The sequence below is a fragment of the Silene latifolia genome, chromosome Y (genome assembly GCF_048544455.1).
Source record: "Silene latifolia isolate original U9 population chromosome Y, ASM4854445v1, whole genome shotgun sequence".
NCBI lineage: Eukaryota > Viridiplantae > Streptophyta > Magnoliopsida > Caryophyllales > Caryophyllaceae > Silene > Silene latifolia.
Genome location: NC_133538.1, coordinates 293,066,180 through 293,087,973, shown reverse-complemented (window position 1 = coordinate 293,087,973; position 21,794 = coordinate 293,066,180). Strand labels below are relative to the sequence as shown.

Below are 21,794 nucleotides of genomic sequence, written 5' to 3'. Positions count from 1 at the left end.
ATTTTTAGTCCAAAAATGACATTTTAATCATAAAAATCACATTTTAATGCCATTATTAATAAAAATGAACAATAAAATCCATAAATAAACCAAAATATCCTAAAAATATTTTAGGATCAGAAACTTTAACATGCATAATAAATTTCGTGATATATCATAATAAACACAAATTTATAAGTTTTATTTGTTAATCGTATAACTCGGAAAAACAATAACCGATTTGCATGCAAACAACCTAAGGCTCATGATACCGCTTGTTAGAAATTATTAATCACATATTTAGACATATTCATATATGTGATAATCTATTTAGTCATAAAATAAATTGTGATCTTATACATGCAAACATAAGTAGAATAAAGAAGAAATCGTTTCCTTACATTTAGTTTTCGGATGTATGGGCACAAATGAGTTCTCCTACTCACTTGTTCTTGAGCTTCCTAATATTGGATGAACAAGGATTCAAGCTTAGAATCCCTCCCAAGGATTTATACCCAAGATAGCCTCTTAAAAGACTAATATTATTATTACTAGAACAATACTAATCTTAATAAAATTGACCCAAAATATTGTTTTGTCCTCTTGAATTTTCGGCCAAGAGAAGAGGAATTTTTGGAGTATTTATTTCTCTTTCTAAACTTCTTTAAGTTATTTTTGTGAATGAATGAATAATATGCACAACACATTAGTCATTATCTATTTCATAATAGAGATTATAAAAGGGTTAAAACCCTTTGCTTGCATGGTTGGGATACCGGGTAGGAGTTGAGAAAAGGGGCCAATGCATGAGCTTCAATTCTTCCCAAGAAATTAGGCATGCAAGGCTATGTATTTAGGTCTTATGATTATGCTTTCCACTAAACATATTTAACATAATTAAGCTTAATACTTCCTCCTTATTTTCGGCACATATTGTGTAAAATGGAAAGTCCATTTTACACATTATTTTGTCAATTTGTCACATGTAACATGTTCCAAGACATTATGTGTATAAAATGTATTTTTAACAATTTAAAAATCAACATATTAATAAAATATGTCACTTATAAAAATTAACATAGTAATTCACAATTACTTGTACCAAAATGCATTTCCAAATTATAAACTACAACATTCAGTATTTATAATAATTTATTCATTCCGTTTCAATTTGTTTCTGTAAACAACAATTTCATCCGAGTAATAAAACAATTCGATTACTTAGACCGTATCTAACTTAATCAAATTATAATGAGATACGTAAATATTACTTCCAAAATTGTCCGTCAATTTTAAGTAATTTAATTAACCGTATCTGTAACACCCGCGAATTTCCTATTTTGACATTTAAAATTTATTAAACCGTTTAGTCACTTTATTATATATTTTTGAATTATTCAATTTAATTAATTTTTTGTCAAACACGATTTTTATAAACGTATTATATAAAAGCTCATTTTTATAAAAATACATATTATTAAATTATATTTTTGAGGCATAATTTATATAAGAATTTATGTATACATATTTTTGGTCGGACAATAATAGTGACAATAATGATGACTGTAATAATAATAATTTTCGTCTTAACTTTCGTCTAGCTATAGACCGTCACGTTTGACTTTCGGACCTAAATTATTTCGGAGCAATTCGATTTTGACAACACACAACCGTCTTACACTTATACTATAATTCTTCTTTGTTGTTGACCACTCATTCTCCCACACCTCACCATCCCCAACCCACTTATCCCTTTCCTTTTTAAAAAAAAAAACACCTGGTAAACACAGCAAAGCACTGCAGTAACAACGAAAGAACACAAACGAGTAAACTCCATTTTTGGCCGATTTCAAACCCAGATTTCGACTCAATTCCTCAACCGTTTCTCCTAATTTTTGTACCATTTTATTCCCCTTTCCTTCCTCCTCCTTTCAAGGTAATAAAGTCTTGTTTTTGTGGTGATTTCAAATTGACCCGTCTCATGAAAGTTCTGATTTTTAGCTCCTTTATCTCGTTTTCTTTCCTCTAGTTGAAGAAATTGAAGACCCGGTGGGAGGTTCGTACTCTATAGGCGTTTTCCTCGGAGTTTTGAAGGACAAAAAGGTAACGGTGATAGGTTACTCGACAAGACGTCGAGATTCCGTCTTATGTGTCTTGTTTGATAAAGTTTGGTTCTTTACATTTTTCTCATTTGTTTGGTAAATTTCCGTCTCGAAATAATGTTTGAATTAAGCTATTTTGTTTATGCGCTCTTCATTTAGATTGGTTTGGTACAAGTTGTGGTGCAGTTTTGTGCATCCTTCGGACTGTTTTGGGACAGTCAAAATGGAGGTCGTATGGTCTGTTTTGGGATGGGTATGTGAGGTGTTTGGGGCCTGTGTTAGCTCGGTTTTTGGAGCTAGGTTGCAAGCTATTTGGCAGCGGTGGTAGGGTTGTGAGTGGGCTGTTTGGGATGTTTTATTGCAAGGATTTGGGACTGTTTTGGACGCGACTGAGCAGGCTGCTATGTGCTGATGAGGGACTGTTTTTATGGGTTGGTTTTGGGCAGCGATTTTTAGGTGAAAGTTGTATGAGGATTAAGAAATTAATAGCATAAACTGTATTCATGTTGCTTACAAAAAAAAAGGAACAATCTTTTGAAGTTGTAATGAAAGTTTGCTTGCTTTTGGGATACTAGGTAGAGGAAATGTTTAACCCCCTAAAACCAACTTGCTTCATTCATTGGTTTCTTTTCTATCAATGGAAAATTGGTTATATGAAACAGGAATGGTAATCCTACTGCCAAATTGAGCCAAGGACTATCTAGCCTTAGTACCTCTTTTAAGTGAGGACAAGGCTCAACTACCAATTGTTACTACAAGACGTTTTCTTTTGAGCAAATTTGATGTGCCTTGTCATAGAGGAGTCATGACATGACCTGGGAACAAGTTATATTTTCTGTAGTCCTTCTTATGTACCCTTGAGTAATCAGTGCGTAACATACACCATGTTCCCACCTCCCTTTGTTTTCTCTTTGTTTTGATATGCATTAGTTTAATTGGGCTTGTTTATGCTTTTAGTTTTCGGGTAGTTTATAAGATGGTGTAGTCTTGTAAATGTCCCGTTTGCGGTTATTTAAGTTCTACCTCGTGTTTTATATCTCGTAATTCGTTAAATACCGTTCATTTTTATATTCTTCTCACCTGATTTGCAATTATAAAATACATTTATTAATTACCTCATTGGTCCATGAAATGACATGTGTCCATTTTAATATGAGTCCAATTTAATTATTTATATTTTATAAGTAATAAATGGTTTTATCTTACATTTGAGTCATTTAGAATTAAATTCTTGCTTTGCTTATTATAAATGGTTCATTTCCGTTTATCTGCATTTTTATTCAAGTGACAAGTATTTAAGAAATAAGTTGCTAATTCACGCTTATTAGTATAAATTGGCATGGAATAATTTACTTGGTTCATTAATTACTCATTTCTCCTATTTTTTCTCATTCCAAGTTCATTCGTGTCATTTTGTGTATTGATTTGGTTGAGTCGTATTCTTGTAGAAATGCCATATTACCATCGTATGTGCTTGACATGCATTTTTGCCCCGCTTGTCTTTGTTAAGCAAGCACGGGTTTGACCTACTTGTCTTTGTTTGTGCTTCGCAAGTACGGTTTGACCTACTTGTCTTTGCTTCGCAAGTATGGCTTTTGGGCCACTTGTGATGTGCTGGCAAGTGAGTCTTATCTTAGTCTTTCCGCCACTTTCATGCTGTTCTGGCGATTGGGGTACTCGGTCTCCATGAGTAGTCGAGTCTTGGGTGTGTGCTGTGCTGGCGCACGTCGAATCGGGATGTACACCCGAGAATCTGCAGGTTTAGACTAGGACCGTATTATTATCGTAGTCCTACCCGGGGAAATTATGGTCTAAGAGTAATAAATGTCTTGCATTATTTGGATGGTTACTTTGGTCATATCTCCTTGAAATACGTGCTCGTGGCTAAGTGGTCGTGTCTGTTTTCTTGTCTTTCATATTATTTAATTGTCTCACATGAATAGTCTAACCGTTATCATGTTAATGTTGATCTATCTTGTTCCATCTCATTTAATCACCATGTTTAAACATAAACTTGATATCCATATTTTTGTAAGAGTCTTACATGACTTACCTGTTTTAGTTCTTTGTTATGTTCGTTTCGACATTTTGTGGCTGGGAGAACCTTGAGTTACTCCCCACTGACTGTGGCGTTCATGTTTACATGAATGACAGGTATTAGTGATGCATTCATGGGGTGAAGACATGTGTGAGCTAGCGAGAACTTCGGCCTAGTAGTTGGTTTATTAGGATTGTTTAGACCTACCTTTTATTGTATTGTCATTCGAGGGATATATTTTCCCTCACCTCGACTATCACATTTGTATAATTTAAAATCTTTATTTCCGCACTCTTTATTTATGTTTTAAATTTTGGTGAACCCGCGCTTTAAATTTTAAAAAGTTTCAAAAATTCCCTAAAATTCCGCATTTTATTAGTTATATTTTCCGCGTTATTGCGGGGGTTCACAGTTGGTATCAGAGCCTATGTTGCTCCCGACGCACACACGTGTACCCCAAATTTAAATTTGAACTTGACCTTGAATAATGAATGAGAGATGGGTAGACTTAAGGACCTAAGGTGGTAGTTTGTAGTGTGTTTGCTCTTTGTTAAGTTCTAACATGTTTGTTGACTGTCAATCATTTTTGTATCCTTGGATCAATGACCGTGATCTTTCCCGCGTTGCGATCAAGACTTGGTGCCTATTGCCGAAGATTGAAGATTTGTTCAAGTTTTGAAGAATGCTTTTTCTTCCTCGAAGATGTTCCTTATTCTTTGTGTATCTTGCCTTATTCTTTAACTCTTGGTGTCTATCCTTCTTCTAAACTCTTTTTTCTTCTTCCTTGGAAGTTACTTTTGTACCCTCTTAACTTGTCCTTTATTCCTTGCTTATCCTCCCTTAACGCCTTTTGATAGTTCTCTTTCTTTTGTGAGATGTTTATCTTAGTTAGATAATTTGGCTTTGTGGAGTTTGATTGTGGTTGAACCATAACCCTGGTTTTGAGAGGTTGTGATGTTGGAAAGACTTAGGTAGTGTGGTGAGATATACTTGGTGATTCTTATACCTAGTTCCTTGGTAAAGTGAGTATAACTGATCGGTGGGTTTTGTGTGTTATGTGTGAGTTGTGTATGTTACTAAGGTTATGGAACTTGCCTTGTTTATACTTGGAAGTTTTAGTTGAACTCGAGGTTAGCATAGTTCGGTGTAATTTTGTGAGTGTTGTGATGATTACATAAGGACCATGTTAGGCGAGAGTTGTTGATAGTTTTGGAATCTTATTTAGATATCCACTTTGCGGTAATGAGGTTTAGCAGCTAGAGTTCTTGAAATATAATTATAAGTTGGGAACAATAGATGTTGAACTGAGATAAGTTAGATGTTTTGGGTGGTTGTCTCGTACTTTGGAAAATGTCACCATCTATGCTTTAGGATTCAAGAGTATAACAAGACCTCTTTGGGATAATATAATGTGCAAAAGAACTTTTGAAGTTGGATTTTTGATTGAGGGTTTTACCATTTTGAGAAACTCATAGTTGACACTAGTTGGATATGAGTATAGCTTTGTTGGAAACTTTGACCTTGATCTTGTGGAAGTTGTTTGTGGATGTTTGAGAATTCGGAATGATGAGATCACACTTATAGTGGAATACCTTCTTTCATGGAATAACTTAAGATGCAGTAACGTGAGTGTTTTGAGGAAATCCTTGGGAGTGTTGTGATTATAAGTTTTGTTGTTGGGAAGTTTTCGGAACCGCTTAGGACGATGTTATTTGAGATTTGAGTATCTGGCATTTCCTTATTGTCTAATCTCCCTTTTTCTTTGACAATAAGTGTTACCAATCATACCTCTCTTCCTCATTTCGGCATGCTCCTCCTTTAAGTTTGATGCTGGTAACCTATAAAGTTCTATCTTTTACATCCTTGTAAATTCGATTTCAATCCTTGCCCTAGGAGATTCATCATAGCTCTTTTGATTAGTTAAGTTTGAATCCTTTTTGCATACTTGTATCTATGAAGTCTAAGTTACTTTACTTTTGTTCAATTTCTAAACTTTCAAGCTACCAGTTTTGATTCGGTGTAAAAGTTTATGTTACTTTTGCAAACCTTACCTATTTTAAGGGTTTGAAAATGAAAATTTGATTTAATTCTCCTTTTGTTCCTTGAGTATAGACTTCTTTATCATGATTTTAATTGCTAAACCCGAGATTTCTATAAATTTTATCCAATTTCTGTTAACTTTGATCTATTTATGATCTCTTTGTCAAAGTATAATGTTAGGTTTTCAGAAATTTGATCCCCTTTTTAGCTTAAAAGTGAAACCTTTACCTCCATTTTGGCTTTTGCAAAAGAAAATTTGAAGTAGATTACCTTTTTCTTCTGATTTTACCGTTGATCGAATGTTAGAACTCGTTATTAGAGACGTTTAATAATTTGTTTTACGCTTGTCGGCGAATGATTTTGTTTTGAAACTGTCTTTGACTTGGAAAGTTATCGTTCTTGTGTGCACGACAAGAGCAATTTCGTTCCATAAATGAGACTTACACTTTTGGAAACTCTTCTGTAATGCTTTTGAAAGCATTTTGATTTTGATTTATACCAATGATTTACCTTTCGATCGAGTTCTGTCGAAATTTTTTAAATATTTTTAGTTACCGATTCCAAAGTTCCAGTTTTATTTTATATAACCTTTCATTTCTACTTTCAAGTTTCGAGGACGAAACTTTTTAAAAGGTGGGGTGATTGTAACACCCGCGAATTTCCCATTTTGACATTTAAAATTTATTAAATCGTTTAATCACTTTATTATATATTTTTGAATTATTCAATTTAATTAATTTTTTGTCAAACACGATTTTTATAAACGTATTATATAAAAGCTCATTTTTATAAAAATACGTATTATTAAATTATATTTTTGAGGCATAATTTATATAAGAATTTATGTATACATATTTTTGGTCGGACAATAATAGTGACAATAATGATGACTGTAATAATAATAATTTTCGTCTTAACTTTCGTCTAGCTATAGACCGTCACGTTTGACTTTCGGACCTAAATTATTTCGGAGCAATTCGATTTTGACAACACACAACCGTCTTACACTTATACTATAATTCTTCTTTGTTGTTGACCACTCATTCTCCCACACCTCACCATCCCCAACCCACTTACCCCTTTCCTTTTTCAAAAAAAAAAAACACCTGGTAAACACAGCAAAGCACTGCAGTAACAACGAAACAACACAAACGAGTAAACTCCATTTTTCGCCGATTTTAAACCCAGATTTAGACTCAATTCCTCAACCGTTTCTCCTAATTTTTGTACCATTTTCTTCCCCTTTCCTTCCTCCTCCTTTCAAGGTAATAAAGTCTTGTTTTTGTGGTGATTTCAAATTGACCCGTCTCATGAAAGTTCTGATTTTTAGCTCCTTTATCTCGTTTTCTTTCCTCTAGTTGAAGAAATTGAAGACCCGGTGGGAGGCTCGTACTCTATAGGCGTTTTCCTCGGAGTTTTGAAGGGAAAAAAGGTAACGGTGATAGGTTACTCGACAAGACGTCGAGATTCCGTCTTATGTGTCTTGTTTGATAAAGTTTGGTTCTTTACATTTTTCTCATTTGTTTGGTAAATTTCCGTCTCAAAATAATGTTTGAATTAAGCTATTTTGTTTATGCGCTCTTCATTTAGATTGGTTTGGTACAAGTTGTGGTGCAGTTTTGTGCATCCTTCGGACTGTTTTGGGACAGTCAAAATGGAGGTCGTATGGTCTGTTTTGGGATGGGTATGTGAGGTGTTTGGGGCCTGTGTTGGCTCGGTTTTGGAGTCAAGGTTGCAAGCTATTTGGCAGCGGTGGTAGGGTTGTGAGTGGGCTGTTTGGGATGTTTTATTGCAGGGATTTGGGACTGTTTTGGACGCGACTGAGCAGGTTGCTATGTGCTTATGAGGGACTGTTTTTATGGGTTGGTTTTGGGCAGCGATTTTTAGGTGAAAGTTGTATGAGGATTAAGAAATTAATAGCATAAACTGTATTCATGTTGCTTACAAAAAAAAAAAGGAACAATCTTTTGAAGTTGTAATGAAAGTTTGCTTGCTTTTGGGATACTAGGTAGAGGAAATGTTTAACCCCCTAAAACCAACTTGCTTCATTCATTGGTTTCTTTTCTATCACTGGAAAATTGGTTATATGAAACAGGAATGGTAATCCTACTGCCAAATTGAGCCAAGGACTATCTAGCCTTAGTACCTCTTTTAAGTGAGGACAAGGCTCAACTACCAATTGTTACTACAAGACGTTTTCTTTTGAGCAAATTTGATGTGCCTCGTCACAGAGGAGTCATGAGATGACCTGGGAACAAGTTATATTTTCTGTAGTCCTTCTTATGTACCCTTGAGTAATCAGTGCGTAACATACACCATGTTCCCACCTCCCTTTGTTTTCTCTTTGTTTTGATATGCATTAGTTTAATTGGGCTTGTTTATGCTTTTAGTTTTCGGGCTAGTTTATAAGATGGTGTGGTCTTGTAAATGTCCCGTTTGCGGCTATTTAAGTTCTACCTCGTGTTTTATATCTCGTAATTCGTTAAATACCGTTCATTTTTATATTCTTCTCACCTGATTTGCAATTATTAAATACATTTATTAATTACCTCATTGGTCTATGAAATGACATGTGTCCATTTTAATATGAGTCCAATTTAATTATTTATATTTTATAAGTAATAAATGGTTTTATCTTACATTTGAGTCATTTAGAATTAAATTCTTGCTTTGCTTATTATAAATGGTTCATTTCCGTTTATCTGCATTTTTATTCAAGTGACAAGTATTTAAGAAATAAGTTGCTAATTCACGCTTATTAGTATAAATTGGCATGGAATAATTTACTTGGTTCATTAATTACTCATTTCTCCTATTTTTTCTCATTCCAAGTTCATTCGTGTCATTTTGTGTATTGATTTGGTTGAGTCGTATTCTTGTAGAAATGCCATATTACCATCGTATGTGCTTGACATGCATTTTTGCCCCGCTTGTCTTTGTTCGGCAAGCACGGGTTTGACCTACTTGTCTTTGTTACGCAAGTACGGTTTTGACCTACTTGTGCTGTTCTGGCAAGTATGGCTTTTGGGCCACTTGTGTTGTGCTGGCAAGTGAGTCTTATCTTAGTCTTTCCGCCACTTTCGTGCTGTTCTGGCGATTGGGGTACTCGGTCTCCATGAGTAGTCGAGTCTTGGGTGAGTGCTGTGCTGGCGCACGTCGAATCGGGATGTACACCCGAGAATCTGCAGATTTAGACTAGGACCGTATTATTATCGTAGTCCTACCCGGGGAAATTATGGTCTAAGAGTAATAAATGTCTTGCATTATTTGGATGGTTACTTTGGTCATATCTCTTTGAAATACGTGCTCTTGGCTAAGTGGCCGTGTCTGTTTTCTTGTCTTTCATATTATTTAATTGTCTCACATGAATAGTCTAACCGTTATCATGTTAATGTTGATCTATCTTGTTCCATCTCATTTAATCACCATGTTTAAACATAAACTTGATATCCATATTTTTGTAAGAGTCTTACATGATTTACCTGTTTTAGTTCTTTGTTATGTTCGTTTCGACATTTTGTGGCTGGGAGAACCTTGAGTTACTCCCACCGATCGTGGCGTTCATGTTTACATGAATGACAGGTATTAGTGATGCATTCATGGGGTGAAGACATGTGTGAGCTAGCGAGCACTTCGGCCTAGTAGTTGGTTTATTAGGATTGTTTAGACCTACCTTTTATTATATTGTCATTCGAGGGATATATTTTCCCTCACCTCGACTATCACGTTTGTATAATTTAAAATCTTTATTTCCGCACTATTTATTTATGTTTTAAATTTTGGTGAACCCGCGCTTTAAATTTTAAAAAGTTTCAAAAATTCCCTAAAATTCCGCATTTTATTAGTTATATTTTCCGCGTTATTGCGGGGGTTCACAGTATCGTTATACGATCAATTAAATAATCAATTAAGAGTGTTACCCTTTAGGTATGACCTAAGGGGATCAACTGATCACCACCGTCGCACGACAATAATGTCAAACTCTAGTCAGCCAACCATTATCGATATGTGTGGACCAGTTGACAGTAAAAAATTACTTTCCACATGTATTCTTAAAATGAGATTTAAACATGTGATCATTATGATCAACAGTTGTGATCGCATTATTGTCGGAGGACATTTATTCCAACAATAAATTATCAGACAAAATACCATAACCAATAACTTTAGAATTTCTGCAAATACTGAAACCATAATTCGAAAAATTAAAGGTAAATCCAAACGGTACAAGCCTTGAAACTGAAATTAAATTCCGAGCAAAATTCGGAACATAAAATATCTTATCCAAAACCAAAACAAAACCACTACTCAAAACTAAACTGCATGTCCCTACGGCCTCCACGTTTGAGCTTATCTGGTTGCCTGAATAGATAGAGCTTTCACTTGCCATTGGTTTCCGCAGATTTGTCATACCCTGCAAGGTATTCGAAACATGGATTGTAGTACCAGAGTCAATCCACCAAGTATTATGAATAACATTAACCATATTAGATTCATAACAAACAAACGCATGAAAATTACCTTTCTTTTTAAGCCAAGCCTTGAACTTTATGCAGTCTTTCTTCATATGTCCCTTCTCAATGGTCGGCTCAACAGATATCTTACCCTTTCCCTTATCCTTATGGTGACCCTTCTTAGTACTAGATGATTCTTTATTAGTACTAATAGTTAAGTTCACATTTTCGCCCTCCTCCAACAACAACCTCCCCTCCTCTTAAACACACATGGTCATTAATTCATTAAGAGACCATTTATCCTTATGTGTATTGTAAGAGATCTTAAAGGGGGCATATTGTGCTAGGAGAGAACACAAAATGAAATGTACCAGGAAAGAGTCAGACATAGTAACTTCCAATACCTTAAGTTGGGCTGCAATATCCCTCATGCGCATGATGAAATCACGCACTCCTTTAGTGGCATTGAGCTTCAAGGAAGTAAATTTCATTATTAAGGTGCTCGCCAAAGCCTTATCAGAAGTTTCAAACTGCTCATCTATTGCTTTAAGAAGGTCTCGAACTTTAGTATGCTGCTCGACGGAACCTCGGATACTAGCACACAATTTTGTCTTTATGAACATCGTGCAAATATAGTTTGATTTCTCCCACTTTTCATGATGATCTACTTCATCTGGTGTGCTAGTTTCCTTTACCTCAGCCGGTTCATCGTGTTGTATAGCATAATCGAAACGCGTGAATCCTAAATGCAATAGAACTCTTTCCTTCCACACCTTAAAATTATCACCAGTTAATTCAGGAACGTCTATTTTGATATCAAAGGAACTTCCAGGTAAACTTGCTGCAAATTTTAAATATACATGCTTAGTAACAAAAATTGAGACTTAACTTTATCACAACTTACCAATGTAAATTATGCTCATATGAATCTAGTGACATAAACTTGCTTGTGGGCTAAAGTCTACTCAAATTAAATGCATAAAAAAAACTTTATGATGAAACTATCAAATTATATTCATTTCTAAACTCCCGTGGGTATATTAAGAAACATAATTTAATATAACACTGATAGCGATAGAACTAGGTGTCGTAATACTAGAATTAACTACCAAATTAACAATTTATAAGCCTAACTAAACTTTACTAACTTCAAGCAATAAAGTAGTAAATTGACAAGTTAGGGTCGAACCCAAGGGAAGGACTTTAGAACTAAAGACTTGAATTTTAACTATATAGCAACTAATTAGGACTCTATGGACTAATCAAGACACTTACTACAATAAAGGCCTACTAATTATGTTTATCAACAAACAATGATTATGAACAATGGTTAACATGTAGTATGACATAAATGGAGAAAGTTTGGTTTTGAAGTAGAATAAGGAAAAGTAAAGATGCAATTTTTATCATAGAAGCAAAACAACAAACACTAGATATGCAACAATCAAATATGGGAAAGACTTGGTGTAATTCTCTCTTAGTAATCCAACAATGACAAAGTTTGACTCTTTTCTCTCTATTGTTATCTATCCAATACTATCATCTCAAGAAATTGACACACACAATTAAACCATATATGTGAGTCCTTCAATTCCAACCACAACTCATTAAACCATGAATGAAAACTAGAATTGAGCATGAAGCTTTTGCCAAGAGATGTAAGGTAGAATCAAATCCTACTAGATTAAACCATGCTAGCAAGAAAAGACATGTAATTTCCTACTTGAAATATGAATCCTTTAAACCAAATCAACACACAACAAGTTTGCTCCAAACAATTCTAGATAGATTAAACCATTTCTCTAGAATTTGCAATAGTTGGGTAAATAAGATGTAAGAGTGATCAATTCATACATTCATCTACTCAACCTAAGAATTTAAGAACAAAGGAAAGAACAATAGATAAATTGAGAGAGATTAGAGAGTCTTACAATGCCAAAGTTGATGACTTTAAAAATTACACCAAGTAAAGAAAGATTAGCCTTCCATAGTTTGCTTACAACCCATAAAATGAAGAAAGATTAACATGAACTAAGGAAATATTAAGTTTTAATTATTACAAGATTAAAGCCAAGCATGAGATCTTAATGGTAAGGAGGTGGTCTTTAGATCTCCAAACATGTGGGTATTTATACCCTTGAGCCTCCTTTTTAGGTCACAAACAAATGGGCTTTCGGAAATAGGAAAAAGGAAAACCCGTTGTAATGATCGGGGAAAACCGCAGTTCCGGTGGGGGCCGCAGGCTCCGGTGTGGGCCGCAGCTCCGGTTTCACCGCACCACAATCTTGCGAAAGCCATATCTCTCTCGTTTCTTGGTCAAATAAGGCATGCGACCTACCGTTGGAAAGCTAAAATCACAAGCTTTAACCTCCACTTGGCCTTGCATTTATACGAGGTCTAGAACTCGAGATATGCTCGTTTGAAGTTGACCCTTGTGAAACCGAGTTTTCAATACTTCATTTTGGCTCTTGTTTTCGCATTCCAAGGCTTCATCTTCCTTTTGTTTGCTTCTCTTGACTTTGCACTTATTCTCTTGGCTTACTCTTGGCCCTCCCTTCTTCACTTTGGTTGACCGTGACTCGGGTTTGACCCTTAATTCGGCTTGTACAAAAACGATTTCTTCACCTCAACTTATCATCATGAAACACTTCAACTACCCTTGAGATGCAAATGCCAAAAACAAGTTCAATTGACCCAAGTTACAACTAAAGTGTATTTGCCGGTAAATAGAACGATTAACACTCAAAACCGGCTTTGTGACAAGTTTATTCACTTTAAATTACCTAATTAGACGGACACTATTTGATTACCCTAACTAATCACACAAATATAATAAGATTCATGTGGGTAAGTCTCATCATATTACGTATAATTAATTACAATAAAATGTCTAGTTTCCACATGTGATTTCGAATAAAATTAAATCAATTAGAGATGCTGTGGCTATTCCCTAACTAATAAATTTAAAATTAATTGACATTTAAAACATTAATCTAAATACTTAACTCCATGTATATAGACTAATTTAACTTCAATCTCACACATAATTTTAACAGTCAAAGTATAATAGTGTGTTACTACTATCAAACCAAAGGAAACGCATAAATACTGAACAGTTGAGTTAAACATGTGTAAAAACAAAAAAGCAACAAATGAAGTCTATTATTAAAAGATCATCGAAGAATAAGCAAATTAATGGCAAGTATTAACATGTACTGACAAACAAAAAAGCTACAACATGCAAAGTGATAGACTCTTTCTTTATTGCAGAGAACACATGGGAAAACTATAGAGTACAATAGTACATGCTCATAAAGTAGGCCTAGAAAAAGGTGTATACATTTTATATGATAAATGTCAGCAAACAAAAGACAAAGAAAAGTATAAAAGATAACTTGTCACAACTCACAAGGACAATAAAACCAACGTATACTTTCCATAGACCAAAACAGAAGCAAACTTTGATCTGCAATTCACTTCTTCAAAACAAATCAGACGAGACAAAAATTGGGCAAAAATTCATCCCTTACCCCCGTCTCCACCATTAAAACAAAGAACCCAGAACATAAATAAACACAAAAAATTTCAGATTTCATTATAAAAACGAATCAAAATGAAGACGAAGCTATCAAAAACAATTATCAAGGGAGTTTCCGTCTGGAAAAACGAAAATTCGACACAACAGATCCATTATATTAAGACGGAAGACTGAAGTCAGAAAATTAACAAGCAAGACAGAGGCGATAAACTCGCTCTGATACCAAATGTAAGTTAATTCAATTCTAATCATGTATATTCTAATTACTAAATGAATATACGAATATAAAATGCGGAAGCGATAAATAAAGATCGAGAATTAAACCTCCGGCCATTGCTTATCGGTATTCCTTAACAGCTTTACCCAAATAAAGAAATAAAACCCGTTTTCGATATAAACCCTGCTGCTGTAAAACCCGTCTGCTTTTCTTTTGATTTCGGTGCCGAACTCTCGCACTCACTGTATAGATGTATAGATGGCGTATTTCTTTAATTGAGTGTGAATTCGGTGACCTTTATCAATGAAGTAATGTTTTCTTATATACAACTCTTACCATCAAAGAGTTGTTAAACGTGAGATGATGTAGGGAGTGGTTGCTGTTAATGGGAAGAGAATTATGGACAGTTTTAGTCCATAGTTTGACTGTCATAATAAATGGGCCACATAATTAGGCTTTCATTAACTGAATTAATATTATAATTAATATTATTTACTTAATATAAATGAAAGTCTAACACCAGGTACATGCTTTCATCTGATAGTGGATTTGGAAGGTAATTGCCATTGTTAGCTTGGATATCCTAATTGACACACGTATGACGTACCCGAATGGAGTGGTTTACATAGTTTGGTACCTCTAAGTAGTCATGATTAGTAATGTTCAGCAGTCTTTCATAGTGTTTATTCTTCTCCATGTCTCCATGCAGAATGATCTAATTCATGCTTGGGGATTGGACAGGCAGCTTGGATATTGTGCGCAGGTGACTTATTGTTCCATCAATTACTATTGCCATATTCATGTGGCTGTTATTTGCATTTTGTATTTAGTTTATTTATTTATTTTCAGGGTGATCGTGCAAAAAATGTAGGAGTGGTGGATTCTGAGTACATTGTCCATCTTGGACGTCCAACGCTTGGTGTCTTGGAGAAAAGGGATGTAGGTTTTTTTATGTATCCTGACCTGCAAGTTTATATGTTTTCTGATGCAGAAGACATTGCATAGACTCTGTCACAACTTATTGATTGTACTTGTTCTATTCCCAACTAAAGTCTTTATGCTTTCGAACTATAGAGCACCAATAATAAGTCTTGTATTTGTTTGAATCACCGGGTTTAGACTGGATTTGAGCCGAGAAGACCATAAGAGCAGCATTGCCCCCTTCCTGAGTTTTTTATACTGCTGCATTTTTTGTGGAATGGCGAAACGTGATCACTTCACAAAATAACAACTGTTCCTTCTTAAAATTCTCAGGCGTACGCCAAAGTACTCTTAGATGTAACCCTGTAAAATACTTGGTCTATTATGTATCATAGATTACTAGTAGTTGCCAAAGAATGTTATTGTCGCTCGATCAGTCTGAGTTCTGAAGCCTCTGAACTTACGGTCTTAACTCTTAACTGTTTTCCCCTCATCTTTACAGCCACTTGTTAGTTGTTACAACCTTGTTGTTCAAACTTTGCTGTGTTTATGCCTATCTTTATGATTTTACAAAAACATCTAGTGGAAGTAATTCCGGTTGTTATTGCCTGCAACCTTTTTTGTTTCAGGGTAACTTTATACCCGAGTTTTAAGGAAGTTTTTGGTACACGTCTTGATTAACTCTGAGTTGCCTCCGTGTTTCCTTCGACTTGGTACATCTAACGCCGAAGCCATTCTATTTGTAGGGATTATCTGAATCATCCAGGATTGACAATAGATCTGCTGTAAGTTTCATTTGTTCTTATTGTATTAACAAAGTTACTAGATGCATAAGGCTGTCTACAAATTTTGTTGAACATTTTTCTGCGACCTGGATCACGTGAAGTTCTAAAGTCTTCATCGTGGCGCTATGTATCAGACACATGATGTTGATTTTTGATGACCTTACATAATTAGTTGGGCAGAGCTGACTTGAATTGACCTAACCCAAACCCGATAGAAACACAAAAAAACAACCCAAAATCGTTGATTTTAGATGATGATACATGTTAGCCAACTATATATATTGGGATCAAGACTCTATTGTAGTGATGTTAAGTTACGGGTGCATTAAGGGTTTAGTATGCCCTAACATTATGTAATTGCATCTTTTAACTCTTGTTGTTGTTGCTATAATAGCCTATGTGTGGTTTTGGTACTTGTTGGCTATGCTTAGGTTGTATTATAGGGAAAGGTATTCTACTCAGAAATATTTTCCATCGAGATTAGCTTTCTCATCCCGAAAAGAATCTCCCTCCAACCAAATTGGGCCATAGAACAATAAAGGTGAAAATCCGTACAGTTGATTGTAGTAGTATACATAATGGAATTAATCGTAATGTCTCACGAAGTTGCAGAATTTTGAGTTTATTACGAATCAGCTGTCTACCCTTTGACCATTCATATGCCGTGGATTACCACTTAATGGGTTGACCTTACATGTGAGACCGTCGAGTTCTCTGTAACTTTCAGGATGTTTTGATGAATTGCAGGTAAGGAGACAATCGTACATCGAAATGCAGTTGTTCCACCAGAGATGGAATGATGCGGTGAAGAATAGCAAAGTGTTGGATAGATATATACAAACAAAATAATCAACAAACAACCCCATGACTCCATGAGTATAGTTTCGAGTTACTAGATATATATTGAGTATTGACTCACTCCCACCCAACCTTTACACATTGTGAAGGAACTCCCCAAACTCAAACTGTACATATCCAACAGGATTCAAATCTCTATTTTTGTTCCTTGTGAAATGATTAATACACTCCTACCACTCTGTTTTGCACGCGTTAGAAGAAGAGCGTTGGAAAATGTACTACCATAAATGTCGGTGTAAAAATCAATTTAGGAAGTAGAATTGGCTTCCCTCGGATACTATTCATGTTGGTGCATTTTATAGCAGGAAACAATGTCTCAGTTCTAGCAGGAAACAATGCCTCAGTTTCACTCTTCATTTATTTATTGTGTATTGCTCCATGAATCGTCTCTTCCAAATTTAGAAGAGTCAAAGGTGGTTTGGTCTTTCGGATTTGTATAAACTAATTTTGTAAATGGAATCCGAAAACATGGCTTAAACATGAAGAGATTAATGGTCAAAGTTGATGTCAAAAGACCATCAAAGTTGCATGAGTTTTTGTGTTGGGATAAAAGTACATTCCAAAGTAACTCAGACAGTACATTATGCAACACGATCAAAATCAGCTGTTCCCTCACTGAAGTAACATTTCCAGAATCCTTCCTTGGGGCTTCAGAATGACAGGCGACATTATAGTTAGAACCATAGACGTAAGAAGCCAGTAGCAAACCAGATGATTTAGGGGATTCAGTTGATGAAAAGTGCATTGAGACGGAATCTGTTGTTTAATGAGCTCTAGAAGCTACCTTAGCATCCTACCAACAAATGACCGCAAGAACTTTGCGATCTCCACTGAACTTGAAAAAAATATACTGGGTACTCTTATCATCATTGCAAAAACTTGCCAAGTGACCTGATAAAATTTTTGACAGGATAGCAAGCAGAAAAAGGAAGGACAACAAATTGCTTTTCAGCAACCACAAAATAAAACACGACTCACTAAGTCACCAACAGTATCAGAGTCCTGGAACACGACGATGTAATAGTCCATTTGCAACAAAAAACACAAAATTTGCTTCAAGAACTAAAGGAAACTATGCTTTATTGCTTTTGACAATTTCAGGTCATACAAAACTTCTTCTGAACAATTTTCATACCCAGCCTTGTAAAATCTTAATTGTCGACCTCAGATAATCAAAGCAAAAAAGTCAATAGTACGATAAATCAGAGTGCTGCACAACAGCAAAACTGAATAAACTATTATCTCTTCTTGGAAAAGAAAAAAAAATTGTTCAATGTGTAATCTACTGACAACCTTGAAAAGGCAAGCAAAAGCTCCAAGACATTTTCCAAGAGGTATCAAATGAATAAAGACCTAATAAAGTCAGTGACGAATCTGACGCTAAACTTCATATGATCGAGCCACACCAGGTATTTTTGAAAGGTCCACAATAACCCATAATAAACACATCACCATGTTTCTTTAATCATTGTGTCTAACCCGGATTCAGGGTACCTTCCCAATTGTTCTGCTTGTCCTGGTAGTTCTGTCGGGCCTGGTCCTCCTGGATATGCTGAAGGGACTGCTGACCCTTGAAATCCACCATCCCAAGCCGGCCTATCTGAGGCTGAGTATCCTGTTGGCCCTGCAGGGGCTGAATATCCTTCGGCCCTGATGGGGCTGAATATCCCGTGTAACCTGCTGGTACTGAATAACCCGCTGTCCCTGCTGGAGTCAAATATCCTCCCATCCCACCAGTTGGCGCTGAATATCCCGCTGGCCCTGCTGAAGCTGAATATCCTCCTGCCCCTGAGCCAGCTGAATAACCTGTTGGCCCTGTTGGACCCGAATATCCTCCCGTCCAAGAGCCAGCAGAATATCGTGTCGGCCCTGCTAGAGCCGAGTATCCACCTTCCCCTGAGCCAGCTGAATAACCTGTTGGCCCTGCCGGGCCCGAATATCGTCCCGTGCTTGAGCCAGCGGAATATCCTCCCGTCCCTGAGCTAGCTGAATATCCTATCGGCCCTGTTGGAGCCGAATATCCCGCTGGCCTAGCTGGAGGCGAATATCCTTCCCGACCAGCTGACGCTGGATATCTTTCCATCCTTGATGGGCCTGAGAATCCCGTGGTACCTAGTGCCCCATGGTTTCCCGCAGGGCCAGATCTTGTGTGCTGTGAAAACTGTCCTACTGGTCTAGGTGGTCCAGAATGTTGAGGGCGGGGTCGCTGCCAATACCCCTGCCTCTTCTCATCCAAACGTTTCTCCATTTCCTCCTTTCTTCCCTCCTTTTCAGAGGTTTCTAACAAAAACTCCCGAAGCGAAGGACTAACACCAACACCATATCTCATTGCTTGGCCAACCATATCCGCAGTCGCATCAAATGCACCAACTCCAACCAGCCCTTTAATCACAATCTCATACGTAAAAGTATCAGGTTTCACCTCCGCACCCCCCATCTTTGCCAAAATCTCTGCACATTCCACAGCCTTATTATTCTCAATCAACTCCGTAAACCATCTATTAGCATACAAGGGAATCACTCGTAACTTAACATCAACCATCCTGTTAAACATCCCCAACGCATCATCAATCCTCTTCTCCTTCAAATAAGCATCAATCAACGTCCTGTAAGCCGTAACATCATGACTCAACGACTTTGTCTGCAGCTCATTAAAGAACTTCTCAGCCTCGTCAAGCATCCCATGTTCCGTAAACCTAACAATCATATTAGTATACCCAGCAACATCCATAACAAACGGCCTCGACCCCATCTTAGTCCCAACCTTCCTAAAGGTCGCAACGGCCTCATCATACTTCCCCTCCTTGAAACACTCATTCGCCATAATACTAAAACTCTCCGAATTCACAGCCTGAAAAGTCGGCGTAGTATGATTATCCAACATCGAATCAAACAACTCCCACGCCTCCTTGTTCTTCCCATGCTTCAACAAAACCTCAAGCAACACATTACACGTAACAGGCGTCATCCTAAGCTCCCTATCAAGCAAACCTCGATACGACTCCATCGCCTCCTTCCCCCTCTCCTGTACAAAAAACCATTCCATAAAAGACGCATTCACAACACCATCATACACCAAACACCGCTCTTTCAACTCATCAAATAACTCATTCGCCTTCTCCAACTCCCCTAAATCCAAATAACCTTTAATCAAGTTATTATAAACAATCGAATCCGCTCCCAATCCCTTATTCAACATTTCCCTCAACATATCAACCGCATCCCCAATCCTCCCAGCCTCAACCAACCCCTTCGTCAAATGCCTAAACGTAACAGAAGACGGTCCGAAAGGGGCCTCAGCTAGAATCGTGTTATACACCTCACGCGCTATGTCAACACGACAGCAATCACAATGAGTATTAATCAAAAAATTATAGGAAACAATGTTCGGAACAATAATATTCTGACGAAAGAAATAATCAAAAAGTGATACCGCATCGTCGAAGCGACCCGCGCGATACATAGAGGCGATAAGAGCATTACACGTGAAGACAGTAGGTCGGCTTCTGGAAAATACGGAGTCGCGAGCAAGGGCAGCGGCGTTATCGAGATCGCCAGCGCGGATGAGCGACTGAACCCGGTTATGGAGGTTGAGCCGCGGACCGGTGAGGGACGCAGTGGTGTCCGGTAAGCGTTTGGCGTTCGGGTCGGGTGGTGGGCGAGGGAGAGATGGATAGCGACGGAGAGCGTGGAGCGGTGGTTCGATGCGGAGACGGCGTTTGCGACGACGGCATTCTGCGGCGGCTTCTTCGGCGGAGGAGAAGGAGAAGGTGCGGGTTAGGATGAGTGGGAGTGGTGGTGGGTGCAGGTGGAGGGTGCGGGTGAGATGGGTGGTGAGGGTAGTGGTTCGGCGGTTGAGGAGGCGGAAGAGAGACATGGTGTGTTGTGGTGTTAAACCCTAGAGTGTGGTTTAGGGAGGTTTTGTGTTTGTGTGATGCTGCGGAGAAGATGGGTGGGTGGTGGTTGGTGATTAATAAAGTTGTTAAGACCTACGGTTTTGAGCATGAATCATTAATACCGATTGTTCATTTATTAGATCCAACTATCAATAAAATTGAACAAGTTAACCCTGTCAATCAAGATAATAATTCTTAGACTAAACCTTATTATGATTGGTTCATCCAAGGAATATTACCTTAGGGCAGGTATGAAGCGAGGGCTTTTAGAATTAGAGCTTCAACATATTCTATTATAAATAACACTTTATTTAAGAGATCGCAGGCTGGACCATATATGAGATGCTTAGAGCCTGATGAAGCTAAGCAAGTACTCCAAGAAATACACGATGGACATTGTGTCAACCATAAAGGAGGAAAGAGCATGGCAAGTAAAGTACTCAGGACAGGTTATTACTGGCCAACCCCGAGGGCTGACTGCTTGGAATACTGCTCAAAATGTGAAGCATGTCAAAGTCCTGCACCAATAATACACCAGCCATCTGAACTACTTCACTCAATCTCTGCACCCTGGCCGTTCATGAAGTGGGGCATGGATATTGTAGGGAAGCTACCTGTAGCTCCGGGACAGAAAGTATTCATGTTAGCCATGACTGACTACTTCTCCAAATGGATCGAGGCTGATTCTTTCAGGCAAGTAACTGAAAAGGAAGTGATATCTTTTATCAGGACAAATATTATTTGCAGATATGGAGTCCCATCAAAGATAGTGTCTGATAACAGCTCCAAATTTATGGGGAGAAAAACTAAAGAATTTTGCCAAGAGTGGAACATCAATCTGGTCACATCCACTCCTGGATATCCAAAAGCTAATGGCCAGGCTGAATCAAGCAACAAGGTAGTCATAAGCTGCTTAAAGAAGAAATTGAAGAGAAGACGAGGCAGATGGGCTGAAGAACTCCCATT

At 37.1% G+C, this 21,794-nt stretch overlaps 1 protein-coding gene and 2 long non-coding RNA genes across 5 annotated transcripts; 1 reads left to right on the top strand and 2 right to left on the bottom strand.

The window, feature by feature from the left end:
- Window positions 1-10,322: 10,322 nt before the first annotated feature.
- On the bottom strand, window positions 10,323-14,664 carry LOC141626485 (uncharacterized). Of its 2 annotated transcripts, XR_012536068.1 has the most exons (4): window positions 14,476-14,664; window positions 12,952-13,271; window positions 10,681-11,454; window positions 10,323-10,573 (listed from the first exon to the last, which is right to left on the bottom strand). It is a non-coding gene; the product is annotated as an uncharacterized LOC141626485 (long non-coding RNA). The 2 variants fall into 2 exon arrangements; XR_012536067.1 differs by lacking the exons at window positions 10,323-10,573; window positions 10,681-11,454 and having other exon boundaries at window positions 12,490-13,271; window positions 14,476-14,660.
- LOC141626484 (uncharacterized) lies at window positions 14,253-17,211 on the top strand. The gene is made up of 5 exons (XR_012536066.1): window positions 14,253-14,379; window positions 15,078-15,131; window positions 15,218-15,307; window positions 16,036-16,074; window positions 16,822-17,211. It is a non-coding gene; the product is annotated as an uncharacterized LOC141626484 (long non-coding RNA).
- A 770-nt stretch (window positions 17,212-17,981) lies between these two features.
- LOC141634144 (pentatricopeptide repeat-containing protein At1g10270-like) lies at window positions 17,982-20,919 on the bottom strand. 2 transcript variants are annotated; one of them, XM_074446427.1, is made up of 2 exons: window positions 20,366-20,886; window positions 17,982-20,259 (listed from the first exon to the last, which is right to left on the bottom strand). In XM_074446427.1, exon 2 carries the CDS (start codon window positions 20,141-20,143, stop codon window positions 18,407-18,409), a length of 1,737 nt encoding a protein of 578 aa, XP_074302528.1. In that variant the 5' UTR covers window positions 20,144-20,259; window positions 20,366-20,886; the 3' UTR covers window positions 17,982-18,406. The 2 variants fall into 2 exon arrangements, with proteins under 2 accessions (XP_074302528.1, XP_074302527.1); XM_074446426.1 differs by having other exon boundaries at window positions 17,982-20,919.
- Window positions 20,920-21,794: the final 875 nt, after the last annotated feature.

Bases quoted from the DNA above. Each gene is read 5' to 3' on its own strand.
- LOC141634144 (XM_074446426.1), bottom strand. From the start codon at position 20,809: ATGTCTCTCTTCCGCCTCCTCAACCGCCGAACCACTACCCTCACCACC.